General features: G+C 55.8%; 8 protein-coding genes across 8 annotated transcripts; 2 read left to right on the top strand and 6 right to left on the bottom strand.

Annotated features, from left to right (window-relative positions):
* Positions 1–257: 257 nt before the first annotated feature.
* C8Q71DRAFT_862225 (uncharacterized protein) lies at positions 258–895 on the bottom strand (the record flags this gene model as incomplete). Its single annotated transcript, XM_047928005.1, has 2 exons — positions 258–772; positions 823–895. 2 exons carry the CDS (start codon positions 893–895, stop codon positions 258–260), a joined length of 588 nt encoding a protein of 195 aa, XP_047774036.1.
* Positions 896–4,312: 3,417 nt separating this feature from the next.
* On the top strand, positions 4,313–5,894 carry C8Q71DRAFT_842280 (uncharacterized protein). The gene is made up of 5 exons (XM_047926544.1): positions 4,313–4,498; positions 4,579–4,908; positions 4,969–5,071; positions 5,128–5,353; positions 5,408–5,894. The coding sequence occupies exons 2-5, from the start codon at positions 4,593–4,595 to the stop codon at positions 5,756–5,758; spliced, it is 996 nt and encodes a 331-aa protein (XP_047774035.1). The 5' UTR covers positions 4,313–4,498; positions 4,579–4,592; the 3' UTR covers positions 5,759–5,894.
* A 695-nt stretch (positions 5,895–6,589) lies between these two features.
* On the top strand, positions 6,590–8,694 carry C8Q71DRAFT_716418 (peptidase S8/S53 domain-containing protein; the record flags this gene model as incomplete). The annotated part of the gene is made up of 8 exons (XM_047921100.1): positions 6,590–6,850; positions 6,906–7,171; positions 7,229–7,460; positions 7,524–7,634; positions 7,697–7,896; positions 7,948–8,085; positions 8,144–8,588; positions 8,638–8,694. 8 exons carry the CDS (start codon positions 6,590–6,592, stop codon positions 8,692–8,694), a joined length of 1,710 nt encoding a protein of 569 aa, XP_047774034.1.
* Positions 8,695–9,249: 555 nt separating this feature from the next.
* Positions 9,250–11,158, bottom strand: C8Q71DRAFT_716480 (G-protein alpha subunit; the record flags this gene model as incomplete). Its single annotated transcript, XM_047921106.1, has 7 exons — positions 9,250–9,392; positions 9,450–9,561; positions 9,619–9,795; positions 9,856–9,911; positions 9,990–10,111; positions 10,205–10,365; positions 10,523–11,158. The coding sequence occupies 7 exons, from the start codon at positions 11,156–11,158 to the stop codon at positions 9,250–9,252; spliced, it is 1,407 nt and encodes a 468-aa protein (XP_047774033.1).
* A 324-nt stretch (positions 11,159–11,482) lies between these two features.
* Positions 11,483–11,770, bottom strand: C8Q71DRAFT_716439 (uncharacterized protein; the record flags this gene model as incomplete). Its single annotated transcript, XM_047921102.1, has 1 exon — positions 11,483–11,770. One exon carries the CDS (start codon positions 11,768–11,770, stop codon positions 11,483–11,485), a length of 288 nt encoding a protein of 95 aa, XP_047774032.1.
* A 2,269-nt stretch (positions 11,771–14,039) lies between these two features.
* On the bottom strand, positions 14,040–16,332 carry C8Q71DRAFT_883677 (peptidase S8/S53 domain-containing protein; the record flags this gene model as incomplete). Its single annotated transcript, XM_047928520.1, has 8 exons — positions 14,040–14,266; positions 14,315–14,759; positions 14,814–14,951; positions 15,011–15,210; positions 15,288–15,398; positions 15,456–15,687; positions 15,754–16,019; positions 16,075–16,332. 8 exons carry the CDS (start codon positions 16,330–16,332, stop codon positions 14,210–14,212), a joined length of 1,707 nt encoding a protein of 568 aa, XP_047774031.1. The 3' UTR covers positions 14,040–14,209.
* Positions 16,333–16,436: 104 nt separating this feature from the next.
* C8Q71DRAFT_321628 (uncharacterized protein) lies at positions 16,437–17,452 on the bottom strand. The gene has a single exon (XM_047917802.1). The coding sequence runs from the start codon at positions 17,102–17,104 to the stop codon at positions 16,478–16,480; it is 627 nt and encodes a 208-aa protein (XP_047774030.1). The 5' UTR covers positions 17,105–17,452; the 3' UTR covers positions 16,437–16,477.
* Positions 17,453–17,543: 91 nt separating this feature from the next.
* C8Q71DRAFT_784446 (aspartyl-tRNA synthetase, cytoplasmic) lies at positions 17,544–21,921 on the bottom strand. The gene is made up of 13 exons (XM_047925033.1): positions 21,396–21,921; positions 21,281–21,338; positions 20,871–20,963; positions 20,598–20,818; positions 20,461–20,541; positions 20,337–20,402; positions 19,874–20,281; positions 19,540–19,815; positions 19,317–19,481; positions 19,031–19,258; positions 18,423–18,974; positions 18,056–18,367; positions 17,544–18,000 (listed from the first exon to the last, which is right to left on the bottom strand). The coding sequence occupies exons 1-13, from the start codon at positions 21,783–21,785 to the stop codon at positions 17,875–17,877; spliced, it is 2,976 nt and encodes a 991-aa protein (XP_047774029.1). The 5' UTR covers positions 21,786–21,921; the 3' UTR covers positions 17,544–17,874.
* Between the last annotated feature and the right edge of the window lie 857 nt (positions 21,922–22,778).

The raw sequence follows: 22,778 nt of genomic DNA, 5'->3' as shown, positions 1-22,778 counted from the left end.
GTTCGCACAGCAACTCCGTTACCCTTGTTTGGGCTCGGCACGGTCGCTCCGTTCGCTAAATGGGGATGCGGGCGCGGTCAGGGCGCACCGTGCTAGGCGACAATCTCCTTATGGTGGGCCGATTCTCGTATTGGTCTATGCATTATCTTCCCCAATCAGTGATGCGGCATTGGGCATATTGGGTCATTTGGTCTCTAGATTTGTTTACAGAGCGGCGTGGTCTAGTACGTGTGGATTGGGAGGGATGCGTGTCATGTTTAGTTCTGTACGGGTTCCTCCATCGGCTCCTCCCTGTGTGTTGACGCTTCCAGTTTGGCACGTAGCCTGATCTCCTTCCCGCACGTAAGTTCGAATTGGTACGGGTTGGACTCCGGATCTGCGAAGGGCGGGGTGTCTTTGAATAGCACGTGGGGCTCGGGGATCGGCGAGAGCATGTGGTATTGTGACGTGTGAGTGTGCGATGCGTACCCGCTGAGGCCGGCCCAGGGCACGGGGACTCGGACCCGCAGCCCGTCACGTGCCCCGGCGAGGCGGAACGTGACCCAGTGGCGGGAGAGACCGTCCACTTTGGAGATACGACCAGATCCTATCACGTGATCGTCCCGCCACATGGTCAGGATGTGGCCTCGCGCGAGTGATCTCTCTGGCTCCTTGTCCACTATCCACGTCTCTGTGCCATTCTCCTTGTCTACCTCGGGCTCCTCGTCGACTGTGATGTCGACAGCTACGGCGTAGCTGGGAGGGTTGGGTCGGTGCGTACGTATACGTCGGTCTTGTTTGGGTCTGTTCAGTGTCTAATGTGGGACGCAGCAGGAGTCATACCATTAGGAGGCTTCAAGGCCTTTCCTGAGGGGGCTATTGGCTTCTTCTTGCCAGCTGAGAAGGTGAGGAACATTGTACAAGCGTTGCGCGTCTTTCTCTGGTGGTTCGTCCTGAGTTATATCTTCAGACTCCGTCGTAACGTGACGTGACGTACGGGCGTTTATGTCTTTATTATGCCTATGTTGAGTGAGGGGAGGACATAATTGGGCAGCATACGGGCATAGCTTGGGGCATTTTGGGTTGTCTACTCGCCGTCCTGCTCCTGTCCTTTATAAGATTGTTATGTAGGGCTGTCGCTTCGACGCGGATTGATCACAGTCGCGGTTACGATCACGTGTTCCGGTTGCTGAATCCCGTGGTTGTGTTCCTTGTCGGCTCCCGGTTGTTCTATGGTGACGCGACTGCTGCTTGGTTCAGCCCACGGGTCGGGTCGGTTGGTCCGGCTATTCCAACGCGTGATACTAATATCGCCGTCTTGTCGGTAGTCTCGGGATACGGGCCGGTTACCGGCGTCTAATACACCGCCTCCGTAGTTACGTTGGGCGTCGCCGTTGTTATGCTCGGCGTCGAGCAGGGGTTGTTTTGTGGGATCATGGGTGGCCCCTGTGGGGTGCACCTCCGTTGTGTAGGGTGGCCAGCTTTCTTCGCATACTATGATATATCAACACGGCTCTTTCCATTCTTCCTCAGCTACTGCCGCGCCGCTGGACGTTGACTCTCTGTACTGGACAGTATGGTAGCTATGTTGTGTTCCTTCTCATCCTCAGAGATCCGGTGGATTCTCTGGAGGTTCGTCTAGTTTGGACTACTCCTGACTAGCGTTCGGGCCAGTTTAGACAACTGTTGCGGAACAGTCTTCCAGCCCGCGGCCTCTGATCTGGTGTCCACCAGAGGTCGTTATAGTGCAGTTCGTTTCACCTCCTAAGAGGCTACTTACCCCCCGGACCACGAGAAGGTCTGCACAGGACTCGACGACGTCGAGCCCTCCCGGGGGTTCAACGCCGTTTCGTGTGGTCTGGGTCCGCTGAACTCATCTCGTTCTCGTTCGTATATCTGCATACACCAGTTGTAGGAGGTTGTATGTAGGCCGCTTGCCGCACGAAAATAACTTTATTTAGGCCTTGCCAATTGTCAGCGATTGTTCAAGCTCATTCCGACACGGACAGTCCCAAGATGTGTCCTTGACTAAATAGGTATTAGGCAGCATCTCTGAGGTCAGGGCGGTCGCTCACACCAGCATTTGACTCCAATATCCCCCATGCGGTGAATCTAAAATCATGCCGTCCGAGCCTGTATCTATGAGCACCCTATCTCCTTCTACGATACTTCGCTCATCGCGCCAGTATCTTGCACCACGTCCGATGCCTGGGATATCTGGGCGCTGTACATGCGCCCTATCAGAAGCCTCACAGAGTGTCGGAGCCGGTGAGTAAGAGCCAGTTCGTCGCCTCGAGGGCAGCTGGGAAACACGTCCTCTAGGCCCTGTCATGCTCCGCGGGGCGATGCCGTATAGCCTGGCGGCCTGGTATACACGAGGCGACGGATCCTGTATCCGCAGAAGCACAATTGGGGTACTTACGGTGAAGGACCCCGCTCGCGCTCGTTAGCCCGCTAGGCCGGAGTAAACAACCTGATACTCTGGGCACACTCGATGCACGAGCTCATCGTGTCGTCGAATCAGGCACGACTGAGCGATGGCATAGCCTCATCATCCGCACGTTGAATCATGCTTCTAGTCTCGCGGGCTTTTGTGTGATCGACCATGATGTAACGGAGTGTGGCAAGTACCGTTGTGGCGAAGAAACGAGTACTCGGCTGGCTTCGAGCTTGCTGCATTCGTTGATCGACCGTACATAAATGTCAGAAATGACACGTTCGCAGGCGGATCAGAGTGCAGCACTACTCAACATTTAGGTTCCAAAGATTTCTCCGAATCGAGCCGATCACCGCAGTGGCGTGCCTTGGTAGCTCTGCACCGATACCCTGGCTAGACAGGCAGAGCGCATTCCTATGACATCGTTATTCCCATCAACGAAGGGCGCTGGTTCAGTCGGTGGATATGGAGTCAATCCGACCTCTTCAGGTGAGTGAGGAATGCAAAACCCAGGCTTGTGTATGATCCGGGGGACTCACATAGTCATACAGCGCGGAAGCGAGCCTCCACTGGCTCGACGCTACGAAGCTAGGGGATCAATTCGCATGCTGTCAACTCATCATATCGTAGCATAAATCCTGCCAAGACACCATATACATACCTGTAGAAAAGTTCATACGGTCTTCTCAACGTATTCGATCAGTTCATCGACCCAGCAGCAAGATGCAAATGGACCGGTGGAATCAGTGGACTAGTCAGCGCGATCTTGTCGATGAAGTCTGCGAGCTGGGCGCGCACTTCTACGGCTGTCGGCCTGACAGTGATCTTCGCCTGCGCAACGTGAGTAAGGACATCATCGAAATCAGGGGTCGTTCGCTTCAATGCGATCGGCGAGAAACGATAGCGAAGTATCCTCCTAACGCACCCTGAAGTTGGAGAAGTTTTGAGCGAATTGCCAAACGTCCACTTTGAACGGATCATACGGTAGCCCGCAAGTGACTTCCGACGGAACGGCACGCTTAGAGCCCGGTATAGGAAGACTTCTGAGCCAACGCTGCTCTGGAAGGGTGTCCGGTGGATACTTGACGGCCACTTCGAAGCCCAAGAGTGAGGAATACGCGCGGACGGCAGAGGGGTAGCCGCATGGTTGGACTCCGGGTACCATTGAGAGTGGTAGTTATATACGTGTGAATAGTTCGCTATGCTTTAAGCACGTGAGACAGCACCGTAGGCATGAACACTTACTCGGTGCGCTATGCCACGACCGTGGGTGAAGCAAATAACCTACAATATGGTGTCGTCAGCATAGTGAATGAACAAGACTATGACTACAACGGTACCTGGAACGTCTGCAGAAGACTGTTGACAGTATCGCCGGATTATAGCCTAGCGGCCGTAGAGGCTCGATGGATCATGGTCAATCCGTGGCGTGACTGAAAGTGCCGGCGCCATATCCTGGATATCCCGGACCTCTTGCCACATTCAAGCGCTATGATCCTTCACGAGGAGACTTGCAGAACCACGCGCCGGTTCTTGGAGGAGCTGGAGGTGTTCCTTACCCTCACTGCCCATCCGTACAATACAGTAGGTACTACAACCATTCAAAGTCGTAATAAAATAAGTGAGCTGATTCAACTGCCTGCAGTGTTGAGTCAAATGCGGTGTCAAGAACTCACAAAGTCATCGGATCGTCAAAACATAGACAATCGCTCTTCACTGAGCGCTGACGTTACATACGAGACTCGAGATTACCGGCCATCGAGTGAGCTTAACTTCGACCGAAGAAGAGGTCGCGCGCCGTCGCGAACGCACCGCACAAACGCGCGGTGTCACTGCGCACGTGCGTCTCCGGCTCCTAAGCGTAACGCGTCACGTCGATCTCGGCGAGCTGCCTCTAGCTACTTAGGTCGACTACACACCCTCGCCTCAATACCGCCTGTTCAAGATTTGCAGCTTATACTGCAGGCAATATTCATGTCCAATACCGTGCCGACCTCCATTCGATGCCAAATATTCAAAGCCGCCAACACATCATGGTGACGTATCGTCTCCAACAGCGCTGGAGACTCAGTTATGTAGCCGGTAAGTAGCCTCTGATCCAACATATAAAGTCAGCCCGCCCCTCTGACAACACATGTTATACCTTACTCTGAAACCAACAGACAAGTGAGACACGATGCCCGCGCAGACACTGCTCCGCCGTACCTTTCCCACCATCCGCAATGCACACCGCAGCCTATCTACCACTGCCCCTCGGCTGACTTCCCTACCATACTCATTTCTTCCCGCCAACTCGCTCGACCCGAAGCCACGCACGAAGGGTCTTACGGAGATCCGGGGACCATACTACGCACCCGTTACGAAGACATACCTGGACGAGTTGCTGAGTGACTGGGGAGACTATGTCGACGGCATCAAATTCGCAGGTGGCGCGTTCTCGCTTATGCCGGAGGAACGGCTGAGAGGTCTCATTGAGACCGCGCACAAACACAGTACGCACTTCCTCTGTGCATATGCGGGTCGTGGCCTCCTCACCAGCCCATTCCATATAGATTGTTATGTGAGCACCGGCGGCTTCATCGAACGCGTCTTATCCGCTTCAGGTGGCAACAAAGACGTTATCTCAAAGTATCTCACGACCTGCAAGAACATGGGGTGAGCAATCTCCACTTCATGTGCTGTCGGGCATGATCTCACTACAGGTGTCATAGATTCGACGTGCTGGAGCTTTCGTCCGGCTTCCTCTCCATCCCTACTGAAGATTGGGCTTCGCTCGTGGAGTTCACAGCCGCCCACGGTCTGAAGCCTAAGCCCGAGGTCGGCATCCAATGGGGCGCGGGCGGCGACGCGAGCGTCGAGGAGCTCGAGTCCGCCGGCACACGCGATCCGAAATGGCTCATCGACCGCGCGAACACCTTCCTCCAAGCCGGCGCATACGTACGTCGTGCTTCCCCTGTACAGATCGCGAATACTCACGCGCATGTATTGCAGATGATCATGATCGAGAGCGAGGGTATAACAGAGAACGTCAAGGCCTGGCGGACGGACGTCATCTCCGCGGTGACGTCCGCGCTCCCGCGCGACAAGATCATGTTCGAGGCGGCCGAGCCGGACGTCTTCGCGTACCACATCCAGAACCAGGGCGCGCGCGCGAACCTGTTCATCGACCATTCCCAGATCGTCCAGCTCGCGTGCCTCCGCCGCGGTATCTGGGGCACGGGCAGCACGTTCGCCCGCGTCGTCACGTTCGAGGGCGCCCAGGACCATGGGAAGCCTGTCAGCGGTGGGCCGTCTGGTAGTGGAGGTAAGAGTGGTGAGGAGCCGTTGATACCATCCGCTTGAGATGCTCGAGACGTCGACGAAGTCATAACAGATGTATGTACTATAGTCATTCTCCTAGTGCTTGCGACAGCTATACCAGCGTGTATTTGTCTCAATGGAACTAACCAGGACCACTGGGCGCTACCGTCGGAGGCTCATCCTTGTAGATCCGTGGTATTTCCGAATCCGAAACAACCCTCGCGCTCCATGCAAAACAGAGGGCCCTGGGACGTGACTAGACGTTTGTTCGCCTTGTGCTAGCGGTCGATCCTCAGAATGACTTAGGACGCGTACACTGTACAGGCTGTACTCCGTCATCAGGAGCACACATGTGCACCCCGCGAGATCAAGGGAACACTGAATGCGTTATCTCCGGCACCCAGATCGAGAGCGATATGACAATGTGCCTTCCGAGAACACCGGTACCACTCTCTATGACAGCTTGCGGAGATATCTCACGCGAGTGGGTACGCCGGTGTAGTGTATGCTTGTCCTGCTCATTTCACCCTTGTCTTCTACAGCTAGGTGCCTCGAACGCGTGGCCAACGAACTCTCGCACACTGCCGCCCGATAGTAAGGATGCTTCGGTACTAACCATGCAGTACAAGAACAAGGACTACTACTTCCGCGAGGTATGTCATGCGACCACGGTGCTTCCACCTTCTTTCAGATGGTTCCCTTTCAGATGGTTCCCTGTCGATTGGTGTACAACGCAAGTATATATAGAGTTGTATGTCTCCTCCCAGCCATACGCGTTTACAGGGCCTTGGTGACAGACAATCTTCCGGACATTCGCTGCGTTGATCCCGACGACGCACAGCTGGGATTCGCATCCCTGCACTCCAAGTGGACATGGTTCTTCCAGGCTTGCTTGAAATCGCTGTGCTCCTCTCGCTCGTCATCTCGGGCTGCCTCGGGCGTGACGTGCTCCGAAAGTCATCCAGAGACACGGCTCCGTCTGGTTTTACGTTTACAGGTCCTGCTGCTCTGGACACGCCTCTCACCTTGAAGATCGCGTTGACTCAGGGCAACCCTTCGGGATTGGAGGATGCTCTCTATGATGTCAGCACACCTTCAAGTTCGAATTACGGCCGGCATTTGACCAAAGCAGAGGTACGCCATGGAGCATATGTTCGGTTTGAGTCGTGCTGAACGTCTCCTTCGTTAGGCTGCGGCATATGTCTCACCGACGTCTGAGACTATGTCAGCCATTACCTCTTGGATACGGCTAAATGGGCTCAATGCGACTACCATGACCCCAGCTGGCGACTGGATTAGCATCCAGACGACCGCCGCACAGGCTAATACGCTATTCGGCGCGAACTACAATGTCTATGTTCACGAAAGCACAGGGAAACAGGTCCTTCGGACGCTAGAATACTCCATTCCTGAGGAACTCACGAGCCATGTCACTGTCGTTCACCCGACCATCATGTACGTATGCATGCTAGCTACATATTCATGATTGGCTACTGACGGACGCTACCTCAGGTTCCCGAAGTTCTCCGCCTTGTCTCCTGTGTTCTCTACTCAGCCGAAACAGCGAACGCAACCTCGGGCGGATGCGGTTGTCGACCCTGTTGGGGCGTCCTGCAATAGCACCGTTACGCCAGCATGCCTCCGGTCTCTGTATGGTATCCCCATTACTCCTGCCACGGAATCACATAACAAGCTCGGTGTCACTGGCTACTTTTACAATTGGGCCGATAGAGCCGATCTGCAGGTAACGTTATGTTAGCGGCTAGCACCGCAAGCGCCTTGACACTGACATATTACTACACTGTAGAACTTCTTGATCGAATATCGCCCCGATATGTCGTCTTCGACCACATACTCGCTCGAGACGCTCGACGGAGGGTCAGACCCGCAGGACATCGATGAGGCCAGCAGTGAGGCTGTGAGTATTCGTCGATTTTGAAGCCATAAATCATTGCTGACAGCAACTGTGTACCCCATCAGGATCTTGACATCGAATACACAGTCGGAATCGCCACGGACGTCCCAGTCATCTTTATCTCGGTCGGCGAGTCCAACAACGATGGGGACCTTGATGGCTCCTTGGACACCATCATCTATCTGCTTAACCAAGATTCACCTCCACAGGTGATCACCACGAGCTACGGAGACTGGGAAACCGATGTTGACGAAGGGATGGCGGCGTACGTGCACATCGAGAAATTCCGCAATACGCCCTGATAGAATTGGAACAGTAACCTATGCAATGCGTATGCTCAGCTTGGGGCTCGTGGTGTATCGCTCATGTTCGCGTCCGGTGATGGCGGTGTCTCCGGGATCCAGCCTATATCCTGCACCACATTCGTCCCAGAGTTCCCTTCTGGATGCCCATAGTAAGTGTCCAATGGCCAGGATTACGCTGTCTGAAGGCCAACTCATGTATCACGCTAGCATCACATCTGTGGGCGGGACCATAGGAACGAATCCAGAAAGCGGTGTGTCCTTCTCTGCGGGAGGTTTCTCCAACTACTGGGCACGCCCGTTCTACCAGTCCACTGTCGTTCCCGAGTATCTTGATTATCTCGGCTCGACCTACTCTGGCCTCTACAACGCGTCCGGCCGCGGGTTCCCCGATGTCGCCGCACAGGCAAGAAATTTCGAGATAGTCACCGGGGGCATCACCGAACTGGCCAGCGGGACGAGCTGCGCTAGCCCAACCTTCGCGTCGATCATCTCGCTGCTCAACGACGAACTCATTGCTGCTGGAAAGCCTCCCCTCGGTTTCCTCAACCCATGGCTATATTCGACTGCTGCCTTCGCGCTGACGGATATCACCTCGGGTAACAACCCTGGTTGTAACACCACTGGCTTCTCTGCGACGGCAGGGTGGGATCCGGTGCGTTTCTTTCTCTTCACAGAGTGGACACTGGCTGAAACTACTACAGGTCACGGGTTTGGGGACTCCTGTGTTTTCGAAGCTCAAGACAGCCGCGGGACTATGATTACCTTGGCTCATGCCAATGTCTCCGGCTACGCCTGTTGGGTGATGGTTTGACCACGAGTATGTGCGCAAAGCTCCCGGGAGGCAGTGGATGGTTCACCTGCTCCTGCTGTCTCGAGCACGAGCTGTATATGCAATCTTGCGCTTAGAGTGGGGCCTGTTGATAAATCATGAATCATTGTTGGGTGTTTGACCGTATTACACATAGAGTTGCCAGCCAGAGTTACGAAGGGACGACGAGATTGATTACATACGTAGATGAGAGTCTGCGTACTAAAGCGCTAGCATATACATGGGGCCGATATTAGCCTGGCCTAAAATACATGAAACGTATGCGTAGAAAAGCATGGATCAGCGATACAGGTCAGTATGATATAAATTAAATGTATGAGGAGGGTAGCATGTAACCGTGGATGTTCATAAGATATCGGCATCCTTCATGTACTGCCGCTGGATCCCGTCGTGCACTACCGAGATCGCCTAGTCAACAGCGATCTAGGCTTACAGGCAGAGCGCACGCACCGGTGGCCACAGTAACAGCAGTAGCCTTCGTGTCCTATTGAAGTTGTCCGATGAAGGTTAGTTTGAGTACGCCTCTCAAGGCAAAGCGACATACGACGACCGAAGTCAGATAAGAATAGAATGTCCTTTTCTCGGGCGAGTGTTTGAGAAAGACGTCCTTGAACTGCTGCCGGAAGTCTATCCCCGCAGTCACAATGAGTTTCGCCACTGCAGAGAAGAGTTGAAAATACGAACACTTGGCAACTGCTTTGGCCTCATTTGGCCGGGTACCATAGCTCGTGACGTACTGCGAGACTTGAACGCCGCGCTGGATCTTCTTTTCAAGAAGATCGCATTTATTCAGGAACTGTACCCCAATTACTCATCGTGACGTATCTCCATCAGAGATGGGCACGATACTGACCAGTATTAATTGCACCTTCGCAAGCAGTGTCGAAGAGCAGACAGCCTTCCAGATGAGGAGGCTGTCCTGGAGACGGTTCACACGTCGGTCCTCTGCGAGTCGCTCGTCGAAGCAGCTGATAGGAGCAAGGAAGATGAGGGCGTTGATGTCGTCGAAGTATGGGTACCACGCGTTCCGCTGGACAGGGCATGTGTAAATGTCACTCGGTGGGAGGTGTGCATGAGGGATGTGACGTACCAATGATCGCGCACCGCCGACGTCGTAAAGCATCCACTCTCTGTCTGCATCAAGGCCTTTTGGGGATATTAGCCATCAGATTCATCGATTTCGAGGCAGTTGCTACCGGTGCAGGAGCAAGGCTTGTTTCGGACGGCACGCACCTTTCCTAAACCGGTATTCCTGTACTCCCATCGTCCGTAGTCGCGCGCGGACCACATCTTCGTCCGACGGCTCGTAATCCCTTGCAGCGACGCGCACGACGTCATTCAAAAAGCTGTCGGAGTCACAGCCGGCAGAAGCGTGCGCACGAGTAAGAAGGCATCGGTGAATTTCCCAGATGCATGGCAAAGGAGATGAAAGCGCTCACAACCCTGGTCCCTCCTCAAGGCGCGTCTTCATCTTACGCTGCGTCAAGACAGCTTGTACTCCCGCGTCAGCCCAGAGTGCAGCCATGTCTTCAGCGCATGAGGCGATGATCTCGGCGGCGGTCTGCGCCTGCGGCTCGCCTTCACCTTCGACATAATTGAGCTCTTCGTCATTGTCGTCTTGATTTGAGATGCCAAACGGGGACATAGGCCGTGCGGTCCTTTTCCTCGAACGCTGCAAACGACGAGTTCGTCAGTTCACCGCCATCGGGGGATACAGACGGTAAAATGACACTCACAACCCGCCTCTCCTGCGATACGTCAGTTTTCCCCTCCTCGCGGGAGCCGAACGACCCTCTCCGTGCAGCGTTGTACCCCGACTTCACACGCCGCAGCGCAGTCTTCCACCCGGTGCGGCTGGTGACGGAGAACTCGCGCGGGCGGCGTCCCGCACCATCGCAGCGCTCCCACGGCGCAGCCGTCCCTGCGTACTCCTGCGCCTCCGTCGTGGCTGCGCCGAGGCTGCGCTCCAGGTCGCGTTGCACCTGTCGCAGGGGCGCTAGTCGGAGCTGGAGCAGGCGGTGTCTGTCAGAGAGCGGCGATGGTGAGGACCAGTTGAAGGGCTCGTCGTCGTCGAGGTCGTCTTCTCCGTCGAGATCGTCCTGGATGAGCATGTCGCCAGAACTGAGTGTTGTGCCAGTGAGCGTGCTGGAGGCTCCTCTGTTAGCAGAAACGGTCGTCGATGTACTCGGCCGTGCGACCGAAGGCCGGGGAGACCTCGTCGGAGACGACGACCGGGGCGATTGCGACTGAGAGCTAGATCGTGAGAGCGCCCACCCTAGGACGTCTAGGATGGTGTTGACGGAGCGGACGAGGTTGAGATGAATGACTGCCCGCCATGCGGACCGCTCTTCCTTGAATTGGGAGTACGCGTAGGCTAATTGAAAGTCTGCCATGAGAATGTCAGCAAATGACCGAGATGGTCTGCACTCCAATGCGCTGTGGACGTCACTGCGGTGATCCTGCAATGTAGTGACTTTAATTGAAGTATAGCACTCGTCTGACATAGTCTTCCACGACCACCTGTACGAGCGCAGACAGCGTGCTGAGCAGCCCGGAACCGTCGCACCCGGAGGCAGTGTTGCCCAGGACATACCTGCCCGCCGCCGTGTCATGTATGGCACGGCGAGGGACAGGTCGAAAGCCCGTCTGGATTGCGGTGGCATGCGCAACAGTGTAGTAACAGCTTATTACTGGCCCTGCTGTTCACGTAGACAATCCTAGGAGTGGCGCGAGCGAGCAGCAGAAGGAATGGAGTGGATGTACGCACTTTTGACAGTCGTCGATTTTCCACTTTCACTCTGACCGAGTAGGAGGACCTTGATTGGCTTCCCCTTCTTCTTCAGCGCAAGTCGATCTGCTTTGAGCTGCGCGTCGATCTGCTCGCTGATAAGACGCGCTGAAGCTTCCCGCTGCTCGCGCGCCCAGCGGTCCGCGGGGGACTCATCCTTCGGAGGTAGGAGTGCGCGGGTTAGCGGGTCGAGAGGGTCAAGAGCGAGAGTGACCATGACGGGAGGGGAAAGGGCGAAGGTCGAGGCCACAACGTAAGAGAGATCCTCTGTGGGAGAAAGAACTGAGAATGCCGCAGGGGCTACCGAACTGAGCCTTGCTATTGTGACAGATGGGAGAACCTGCGCTTGCTGATGCGGTCAGGAGACATGAGTGTTTATCGGGGACAGTTCAAATACGATCAACTTTAACTTCGGCCTCTACGTTTCGAGCAGAAGACAGCGGTGGGACAGGTCACCCCGGGGCCGGGTGGTCCACGGCCGCAACAGCGCTCGTCCTTTGACAGTACCTCCGATGTCGAACGCAGTCGCCCTGCCTCAGAGGCGATCCTCAGGCATGCTTGGCTGGAACCCACGGGCATGCTGTGCGATGTCAAGTGGCTGGGAACACGACGTGCTGCTGATGGTCCTCCTCCGCGTCTCCGTCACGTGTAACCTCACTCAAACTGTCACTGACAGTTGTGCGTCCTCTGTTCCGACTCTTTATCAAAGCTAATCACCCAGGTAGCTTATTTTTCGTCGCCTGGTACCACATCAAGCATCCCAGGACCCAGGTAAGCCGTGATGGCCTCCACAGCCTGATATGAGTAAACCTACAGGTCGATTGGGGGAGCTCCCCGGATGTAGGCTTCGAGTCCGACATCTACGCGCGGGATTCATTCAGGCCGCCTCGGATGTAGAACCTCCGGACGTTCCTGTGCGCTAGAGTACAACGTGGCCTGGTTCGACATCTGTGTTATTGTCCTGACGACTGCTCAGACGCTGCAGGCCTCATATGAAGCGCTTCTTCTGCCAGAATCGGTGCGTGTTCTCCCCTTTTGCCCTTCATTACACTGTGGTCGCTGACGGCTTCGGTCTCACCAGGTTCGAATTGTTGCGACTGCTCACATCTGCTTGAGCGACTACCTTTCGGGCTAGTATCAGTGTCCGTATCTCCGGGCACGGCTGCCTCGGTGTGTATGCGTGGATTGCGTACTGAATTGGACCACTACAGGTCTGTCGAAACTACAGGATGTCTACTATAGCGCTATCCAGCGTGATTCCCTTGCTCCACTTCACAGTGCCGTAACGTCTAGAAGATGGCAGGGCTTGGTCCCCTCTCCGAGTCCACCCCTCCCCGTCTGAGAGTCGGCGCGTCTTTCGTCCTCCAACAAAGTTTGATACCACAAGAATGGATCAACACCGACGACTGCTTCTTTCCGCCTTCGTCCCTGACCGGGAAGCTGCATCTCCGGCGGCCTACGAATTTGCTCTCCGTGTCCTGGGACTTTACGCGGCTGATCTCCTCCTCCGGCCCGGGAGTGCCTGTGGGATGTCTTTGTCTGTCTTCTGTGCCATTGTGGCGTGCACATACCGGGGCAGTCCTTCCTTGTGCGTGGGTTCGCGCTCCCAGGCTTCGACCACACGTGTGTTGTATTGACTGATTTGCAATAGTACTGCGAACTTTGGCCGATGTATGGATACAAATTGACTGCCAGCGAAGGTAGTCCTTTAAGTATTGATATTCGGGATGATCATTCGGCCGAGGCCAACTAGGCCTTGAGTTACTACATTCGTCGTGTCAACTCTCTTTGCAGGAGAACAAAGTGATCACTCGAATGAATTGGCTTTTTATGGACTGGATGAAATGTCAATCCTCAATGACAGTCAGCGTGATCACACCCGAAACTTATTTGAATCGCTTCTACAGACGGAGCAAGCGAATGACAGCGGCGGCGACTACCCTCGGTGCTTAGAGACTATATAGCTCGCGGAAACTCATACATACCTCACCGGGTGATCCTCATTCTAGACGAAGGAAGAGTCGATGTTTGATGACTGCACATTGCCCCTCAAATATACCACAGGGCGCGGTGGTCAACTTGAAGGCTGTCAACGTCAAGTCTAGGTCGTCAGTGCTAGGATCCACAATCGACTACTTATTCTTAGACTCAATTCATCACCCCTACACAGGATTCGACAAGGATGTTGACCCGATATTTGCGCCGAATGTCGTGTGTCATAGACTCCCATAAGAACAGGCTCGAGTTGCAGTCACTTGCACCGATTCACCTCAGGCTCCGAGTCGGTGGAACGTTTATTTGGTTTTGTTGTCCAAGAGCTTTGACGCCCGTAAATTGCCAAATAAGGATCGACGCCACGGTTGCCACCACCATGTCCTCTACTTCGCGAGCTAGAAGGTCTTCGTGGACTCGTCGTACAGGCAACGAGGCTCAGCATATCTTCGCCGCACAAATCAGCAGCAAGACGATGAGACGTGTAGGCACCCTCTTGTGAGTTCTCAAGATCTCAATATAATGTAAGTTTGCAACCACGGCACGCGAGTCCATTGTTATGTATCGGCTATGCCATGCTGCTGCGAGCACTCAATCGTTACTGGTCATAGACATTATGGAATTCATTCAAACGTTGCCATAAACGATACCGTGAGTATCATCATCACAACCCCGCGGCCGTCTTGAGCTTGGAAAACACGGGAGTCCCCAGACCAGTGACCTGCAGTTGTGTTAGCCCGCATGTCTTCGTGGGGAACAATACACGCACCGGGTCCCATCCAGTCGTAGCCGAGAAGCCATTGGTGTTACAACCAGGGTTGTTGCCAGAGGTGATATCCGTGAGTGCGGAAGCGGCGGTCGAGTACAGCCATGGGTTGAGGAAACCAAGGGGGGACTTTCCAGCAGCGATCAACTCGTCGTTGAGGAGCGATATGATCGCCGCGAAGGTTGGGCTAGCGCAGCTCGTCCCGCTGACAGGCTCAGCAGAGCCCCCAGTGACGATCTCGAAGTCTTGCGCCTGGGTAGCGACGTCGGGGAAGCCGCGCCCGGACGCGTTATAGAGGCCCGTGTACGTCGTACCCAGGTATTTGAGGTACTCGGGAACAACGGTGGATTGGTAGGAGGGTTGGGCCCAGTAGTTGGAGAAGCCACCGCCCGAGAAGCTGACGGCTGTCTCGGGGTTGGTCCCAGTAGTCCCACCGACCGATGTAACGCTGGCAAGACCATTAGTCTCTCATGAACCACGGTTGGCAGATATTCGTGCTTACTACGGGCATCCAGATGGGAACTCGGGAAGGAAGGTCGTGCAGTCCTTGCTTTGCACCCCTGATACGCCGCCATCGCCGGATGCGAACATGATGGATACGCCCCGAGCGCCAAGCTGTGCATACGCGTTGCACAAGTTCCTGTCACCTCCACTCATTCAGATCGCACTGACTCGTTCAGGCCAATGATGGACACTCACACTGCCATCCCCTCATCAATGTCGGGCTCCCAATCCCCATAGCTGGTCGTGATCGTCTGGGGAGGCGAGTCCTGGGCGAGGTAGTAGTTGATGGTGTCCAGGAAGCCATCTAGCTCTCCGTCGTTCGTCGTTTCGCCCACAGAGAGGAAAGTCACTGGGACACCAGTGGCGATTCCGACCGTGTACTCGACGTCGAGGTCCTGATCCAGCGAACGTCATGTGTGTCAATCAATCAGAGTTTATCACTTAAATGAACGAGTGAACGGCGAGCACTCACAGCCTCAACCCCGGCGTCGCTGCTGCTCTGCGGGTCTGACCCACCGTCGAGCGTCTCTAGCGAGTAAGTAGTCGAGGATGAGATGTCGGTGCGGTACTTGCTCAGGAAGCTCTGTAACCAGCAGGTCAACTCATATCCCTTTCCTGTAGTAGTGGAGGTCCCAGTCACCTTCAAATCAGCCTTGTTTGCCCAGTTGTCGCCATACCCGGTGACACCTAGCACATTGGAGGACTCCGTGGCAGGAGTCGTGGGAATGCCGTATAGGGACTGCAGGCAAGCTGGCGTAACCGTGCTGCCGCAGCTGGCGGCAGCGGATTCCGAGCTTACATCCGCACGAGCTTGCTGGCGCTTGCTAGATCTGGTAGAGACGATGGGCGACAGCGTCGAATACTTCGGGAACCTTGCGTAGGGTATGTCAGTGACAGAGCATCTCGTGCCAAGGCGTCACGGTCGCTTGCATACGTACATCACGGTCGGGTGAACCACAGCAACGTGGCTCTCGAGTTCATCGGGTATGGAGTATTCCAGCGTACGATAGACCTGTTTCCCTGTGCTGTCGTGGGTGTACGCGTTGTAGCTGGCACCAAGAAGCTCGTTCGCCTGGCCCACCGTGGTCTCGACGCTAATCCAGTCGCCCGCTGGTGTCAGGGTCGTAGCGCTCAACCCGTTTTGCTGCAACCACGAGTTGACAGCAGAAGTCGTGTCTGACGATGGCGCAACGTATGCCGCCGCCTGTCCAAGGCCGAATTAAGTTCACCTCCGTGCAAGTGAGCAATGAATCGCGTACCGCTTCTTTGCTCAAGTGTTGCCCATACTGCAGGCTAGAAGGGGTGCTGACATCGTAGAGAGCATCCTCCAGTCCCGAAGGGTTACTCTGCGTCAAAGCGATCTTCAGGGTCAGCGGCGTATCCGGAGCGGCGGCACCCGTGAGCGTGAACCCGGAAGCCGCAGTGTCCCGGCGCGACATCGGGATGCTGCGTCCCAGTGCACCGGAGGCGGCCAGCGAGAGGAGCACAGCGACTTTCAGCAAGCCTGCAGAAACCATGATGTTCTTTCACCCGGAGTGCAGGTATGCGAGGAGGAGGCCCTTGGGGGTCGGACGATGGTCAGCACACTCTTTATATAGCATGCATATGGATGGCGGACACACCGACACAGGGTAAACACTCAGAGAATGCCCGGCGCCCAACTCACGCGGATCGAATAGTCGATAAGCATGGTTCTGTCCATGCCGTGTGTGAGTGAGCGGAATAGATGTAGTGTTGCGCACCGATAGAATGGGAAGCATCCAAAGAGGAACTGATAGTAGCACAATGATAAATCCAGCCGATGTCATGCGATGCTCCGGCACTAGTGTGTATGTCAATCAATCTATCGTACGGCCAAGCTTGGGCCAAGCTGTGAACAAAGTTGCGATCGAGGAGCGTCGAACACGCGTCCGAGTCGTCAGAAGGCGGGATGCGATAACCACGAAGCTTGTGCACACGCATGGCGGACCAGTGTTCCGGTGCCGCCGGCACAGAAAGCCGTCGTGGAGGGTGGTCGCGTGTGTCCTGCAGGGAACTGTACAGTGTAAGCCAGAGACGTGAGCGAATGCATCTGTAGTGGTATCTCCGGACATCATGAGATATGGATGCGCGTGTACGTCTCGCGACGCGCGTGGTACGTTCTCTGACCGGCGAAGGGCTTAGGGCACCCCGTCTGCCTCGCACTTGGTGCTGCGTTGGAGAAATCTGCGCAGAGCATGCCGATAAGATGCAGTTCTGTTCTATTGGCAGAAGGGGCCATATATGCGCACTGCACTGGCAACTGTCCATGGGTCCCAGAGAGCCTGGCCCGCACGATTTCGGGCTTCAGAGCCGATCCACAAATAAGAGGACAAAATACGCACGACCAAAGGGCCACTCGTCAGTCCAAGCTGAAATTTAGACCCGGCACATATCCACTGACGATCCTCGGAGAGTATCCCAGTCTTCCAGAAGGGCGAGCTCGTCGTGCAGAATATTATGCAAGTTGTTCCACGTGGCTATTGTTGTGTTTTCTCGATTCGCATGCTCGCTGTACTGCTCTGCGCTGATTCGCCGTGCGTGGCTAGTCTAGAACTTGATTGAAAATGGACGTGCTTTGTCGTGAGGTTCCAGTTAAATGGAAGTGGCAGCCTGACAGTGTGACTGTCGAGTCAGTCGGCGACGGATGCGCCTCATTGGACTGTTGTCACTTGTTTGTGCGGCAGCTTTGACGCCCACACATACCGCATTTGGCTCGTGAGTTACATTCAACGTCTCCTCCATCAGGCTCTGATAGCACTCTGCACAAACATGGGACATCAGAAAAACAGTGAGTTGTACTACAGTGCTCTACATTATCAGTATTGATATCTTGTTCCACAATGACCAAACATACACGAGTCCTATAGAAAGAAATATTCGTATCCGCAACAGAAAATTAGGGTAACCAGGACGTCATCATGCATCAGGTCCCGTCTATCCGCGTGTATCTGCAGAAGAAACGTAAAGAGAAATAGCGGGTATGCATCCAAGCAACGAAGGGGAGATCATTCTATCGTAGTGCGGTCCAAGATCCGTCCTCAAGACGACGTTTTCGTGGCGCGTTGGTCCGCCGGTGTATCTGACGGCTTCGGTTTCTGCAGCGCGCCCATGATAGCCTCGATGCCCTTGACACCGAGGCCGCTCTTGGGGTAGCATATGTACAGCTGTCCATGAGTCAGCGTTCCGCCTCTCCAGCCCCAGTAGACGGTGAGGACCCACCGGTTCTTGCTGCACGCCAAACTTCTGCCTGAAGTCGCCCTTCCCGCCCAGGCTGAACGTTGAGTTCAGCCCGTTGTACGTCTTCTCCAGCGTCCGCACGCGCAGCCCGCCGACGTTCTCCACGCGCTGCAAGCGGTCTATCGCGCCCGCGCCGAACGTCGCAGTCGTCACTCCGGCGTCGCCGAGCTTCTTGATGACATACGAGAGTATGTACTCGATCGCGCCGAGCGGTGCGCCAGGGAACTCGAGGGCCCACTTGATCTGGAAGCCATGTGTTGTCGCAAGCTGTGCGAGCACCACCATCGCACAGGGCTACACCAAGCGTCAGCGCTACCTCCATACAGATACATTCACCGGGATCACGCACGTTTCCCTCTGCATCCAGAGCATAGAAGTACTTCCTATGCTTCACGTCGTCCCACGGTCGCACACCCGTGAGGTGGATCTGCGTCCCCTTCCGGGACTCCTCCCACTCCTTGCACCTCTTCTCCAGCATCTCCCGCGCCTTGCCCTCCGGCTCGCCGTCCACCTCCACGATCTTCACGCCCTCCCTCTCCGCCCGGCGTATCTTCCTCCGCACCGTCTTGTCGTTATTCGCGGGGTCGACCTCCGTCGGGTTCAGCCTCTCCTCCGCGACGGCGATGATCGCGCTCCATCCGAGGCTATCCGCGAGGAACCGCTCCACGTCGTGCTCGACGCAGCACCACACCGGCTTGAGGCCCTCGCCACGGACGAACTTGAGGTATCGCTCGATGACGCCCGGCGTCTGCTTCTGGTCACACAGTGGGTCTCCGAACGCCACCGCGAACCCGTTCTGCGGGATGTAGCCCACGGCAGCACCGGTCCGGAGGTCTCTCCAGACTGTCCACGAGGGGTCTATCCAGGACGTATTCGTCGAGTCCCCGTACTTCGCGACGAGCTGTACACCCACGTCAGCTACCAATCTCGTTGTCCCGTCAAACACAATGAACGTACATCCTCAAGCGGCGGCAAGTCGCCATGCGGAATGCCTTCCTGGTACGTTGTGGCTTCTGGTCCGTGCAGGATTTGGTGCGTCGCAGCTGCCATCGACATCTCGGCCAGATCTTGGCCAGACCTGCCGAAGCTACGCGGGTCGCGCGGGAGAAGGCTCGCATAGCGAATGTCGCCCAGCTTCAGGAACAACATCGCGGCACGCTCGAGACCGATCCCTCCTCCACCATGCTGTAGAATGCGACACGCTTGAGCTGTGACGACAGCGAAACGAAGCGTTTGCACTCACCGGCGGGCAACCCCACCTGAAGCCGTTGACGTAGTCCTTCATCTGGTCGGGGTCGACACCAGCTGCCTTCATACGCTCCTCGAGCATCGGAGCGACGTGGACACGCTGGCCACCAGAGAGGATCTCCTCACCGCGCAAGAATATATCGAACGAGTTCGACAGTTTCTGCGCCCGTCATGTCAATCTAGCCCGTCATACTCACTAATAGCACGGAATCGCTCACATCGTCCTCCGGATCCGGCATCGTATAGAACGGCCTCACGTCGAGCGGGAACTTGTCGAGTATGTAGTAGTCCGCGCCATACCTTTCCTTGACGAGTTGACCCAAGCGTCGCTCCGCGTTCGTGGTGAGGTCCTCGTACTCGTCCGGCTCCTCCCCATCGTCGTCCGTGTACCCCGCCTCCTTCAGCATCTTGATCCCATCCGCAAACTTGATCCGCGGCGTCTCGTCCAGAATCACAAGGTCCTCATGCGGGAACTGAGTCTTCACAACCGCAATCTGTAGGAAAGGAATGTGAACACGGATCGCCAACCCCCTTCGCACGACAGACACGCACCTCATCTCGGAACCTCTCCTGCAGGCCCCGGAATATGAACTTGAGCATCCCATCAAGCATGTCCAGCACCTCATGATAATGGTTATCAAACTGCATCTCCAAATCCAGCCCCGTAAACTCCGTCAGGTGCCTATGCGTGTTCGAGTTCTCCGCGCGGAACACGGGCCCGATCTCGAAGACGCGCTCCATGTCCGCCGCGATGCATATCTGCTTCGCGAGCTGCGGGCTCTGCGCGAGGAACGCCGGGCGCCGAAAGTAGTCCACCTTGAACACCGCCGCGCCCGACTCGGTCCCGCTCTCCTGGAACTTGCTCGACTGTATCTCGAGGAATTGGTGTGCGAGCAGGTACTCCCGGAAGAGCGTGCAGATGCCTGCGCGGACACGGAAGATGGCTTGATTGACGGGTGACTGGTGACTTTCGGCATGAGTGGATGCTGATGACCAAAGCACGCCGATGACGTACGCGGAGGTCAAGAACGCGATTTGCGAGACGTGTCTTCTGGTTCACGCGGGGAAAGTGAGCGCCTTCCTGCACATATGGAACTCGTCAGATAATGAATGAACAAAACAGTGGGATATACCCGTACCCTGCGGTAGTACTCTTCTGGCCGTGCAGCATCCTCCACTTGGAACGGCAAGGTCGATGCTGGACCCGTCACCACGAACAGCTAAGTACCAACATATCAGCAAAATGGGCGCTACTGGATGCTTCAATTGGACTCGCCTTCTCGATCTTGACTTCGTGATTGTGCACTCTTGTCGAATGCACCTCCTCCTGGCCGTCCTTTGGTTTCTGAACCATGCCCTCAACGACGACGATGGACTCGCGGTTCAGGCCTTCCGCCCAGCGAACCATATTCTGCGAGACCTGCCCCTCCTCCTCGATGAGCACGCCTTGGAGAGTCGTGAGCTGCGATCGGAAGATGAGGAAAACAATCTTGGAGCCTATCACAGAAGTTCAGTATGCGGGGTCTGATGTGAGGCAAGATGCACGTACCTAGAGGTCGGATATGGTGTACGCGTGCACGGAACTTGACGTGCTCGCCTTCTGGCGTGTCCGCAATGGATATGAGGGAGTTCAGGTCGGGCGCTGTGCATTCCAGTGAGCTTCCCGTCAACATCATTCACATCACTGTCTAAATGCGCAACGAATACAACCGCAGGCTGGAGCGATGCGGCTCATAGGTGGTACGTAGTATGCAATGCATCATCGTCGTCATCAGGACTCGCCCTGTGGGACCCCTGCTCGCTACCTGATCCTCATCCGACAGAACCTTACGTCGTCAGGTTCAGGGATCCCCACACGAGACGAGAAGTGGAGCTCAAGAGAAGGTGCATAGCGCCTCATGAGCGCGACTCTGCGCTGCAGTCCAAGTTGCGCGTAGCCTCGAGTGAAGTGTTACTCACGAAGTTCGACCTGGGACATGTTGAGCGGGAGGTCGCCGTAGTTATCGCGTAGCGGGTCCTGATAGACGTGATGTATGAGCCGTTAGTGCAATATTCCAATCAAGTCGCCGCGCACCTCGTCATGCCAGCGTTTTCTGCGCTCCTTCCGCTCGCTCTCCTCCTGCTCGTCGTGCTTCTCGCGCTCATGTGCACGCTGCACCTTCTCCTCGGTGAACGACAGTCGCCTCCTTCCCTCCGTCGAGGGTCGTCTCAGCTCGTGTGTTTTCAGGATCTCCGCCTCTTCTTGCTGCCGCTGCGCGGCTGTCTTGCCCTCCGCATTAGTACTGTCGACCTCTGCTGTTGTAGGCGCACCGTTGGCCTTTGCGTGGCCGTTGAGGAGAGGATGCGCGTGTCCGTTGCTTGGTGTACTGGAGCCGTCTGGAGAGTCTGGTGTCTTTGCACGGACGGAGCCCTTGGAGGAGATGGATTCGCGGGCTCGGTGGAAGACTCTCTTGATGCTCGACATGCTGGGTATGCAGGGGGTGGTGGTGGTATGTAGGGGGGTGGTAGTGGGTCGTGAAGGGGAGTGTCGGGGCCGGGGAAGTGTGTGCAGACGCGGTGGCGAGGAGGGCCATGATATTCTGCGGCGAGTGCGCGTGCCCTTGGCGGACGTCATCGTCTCCAGCTCCAGTCCGGCGCACGCGTGACGTCATCCCCGTCCAGATATGCACGCCGATCGCCTCAGCCGTTTGATTGGCCGGCGCGATGTTCGCGGCTGTTCGCGGTCCACGTCCTCCCCGTCGAATCCTGCGGAACCAGACTGACCAATGCGCACCACCCGCAGGCTGCCGCGGACCCACAGCAAGTATACTACCTGCGACCGCTGCGACGCCGCGCAGTCTTCGTCCGAGTCCGTCATCGAGGAGCGGCACTCCGCTGGCGTACGACGCCCCAAACAGGCAGTGACGCCAGCATTTGCGACGTAGAGGAGCGGGGGCTGTTGGCGTTTGTCAAGCCTGCTGAGAGCGCGGAGCCCCGCAATCCGACACCGGAAATCGGACAGCTTATTTCTCCATGCTCAGACAAATGCAGCAGCATACGCGCCTTGTTCACCACTCACCTGTAGATCAGGGTTCCGGCATCATTCTCCCTGAGTCTCCGGCCTCCATCAACGAATATCGTGGCGTGTTCACCATTGCATATGCAGTGTCTCAGCAGCACAGGTGCATATGAAGATAACCCGTCAGAGCCATGGGCGTATGCCATGAGGAATGGCAATGAAATAGTCACGGTCGCTCAGAAGTCGGTGCGGCTGGTTGACCGCACCGTTTTTGGAAAGCACCGGCGTCAACGCCGTTGCATAACTGGGCCAAACAATCTACAGTACTGACGTCACAGTGTTCTCAATCAACCCTCGATGGACAAGGACTTCCCGAATTCGTGTCCGCTTTTCTCAATTCTCAATCGCAATACTACCCAGCGTTGATAGACAAAACTTCCAACATTGCAGAGAGCTGTC

This window comes from Rhodofomes roseus (genome assembly GCF_022264815.1).
Source record: "Rhodofomes roseus strain CIRM-BRFM 1785 chromosome Unknown C8Q71scaffold_29, whole genome shotgun sequence".
Taxonomy (NCBI): domain Eukaryota; kingdom Fungi; phylum Basidiomycota; class Agaricomycetes; order Polyporales; family Fomitopsidaceae; genus Rhodofomes; species Rhodofomes roseus.
This window is presented reverse-complemented; position numbering and strand designations above follow the sequence as displayed.

Bases quoted from the DNA above. Each gene is read 5' to 3' on its own strand.
- C8Q71DRAFT_784446 (XM_047925033.1), bottom strand. From the start codon at position 21,785: ATGTCGAGCATCAAGAGAGTCTTCCACCGAGCCCGCGAATCCATCTCC. The intron at 21,339-21,395 runs GTGCGCGGCGAC...CACGTCTATCAG, and splicing joins GAAAACGCTGGCATGACGAG to GACCCGCTACGCGATAACTA. The intron at 20,819-20,870 runs GTACGTGCATCT...CTTCTGTGATAG, and splicing joins ACACCATATCCGACCTCTAG to GCTCCAAGATTGTTTTCCTC.
- C8Q71DRAFT_321628 (XM_047917802.1), bottom strand. From the start codon at position 17,104: ATGGACAGTTGCCAGTGCAGTGCGCATATATGGCCCCTTCTGCCAATA.
- C8Q71DRAFT_842280 (XM_047926544.1), top strand. From the start codon at position 4,593: ATGCCCGCGCAGACACTGCTCCGCCGTACCTTTCCCACCATCCGCAAT. The intron at 4,909-4,968 runs GTACGCACTTCC...CATTCCATATAG, and splicing joins TGAGACCGCGCACAAACACA to ATTGTTATGTGAGCACCGGC. The intron at 5,354-5,407 runs GTACGTCGTGCT...CATGTATTGCAG, and splicing joins TCCTCCAAGCCGGCGCATAC to ATGATCATGATCGAGAGCGA.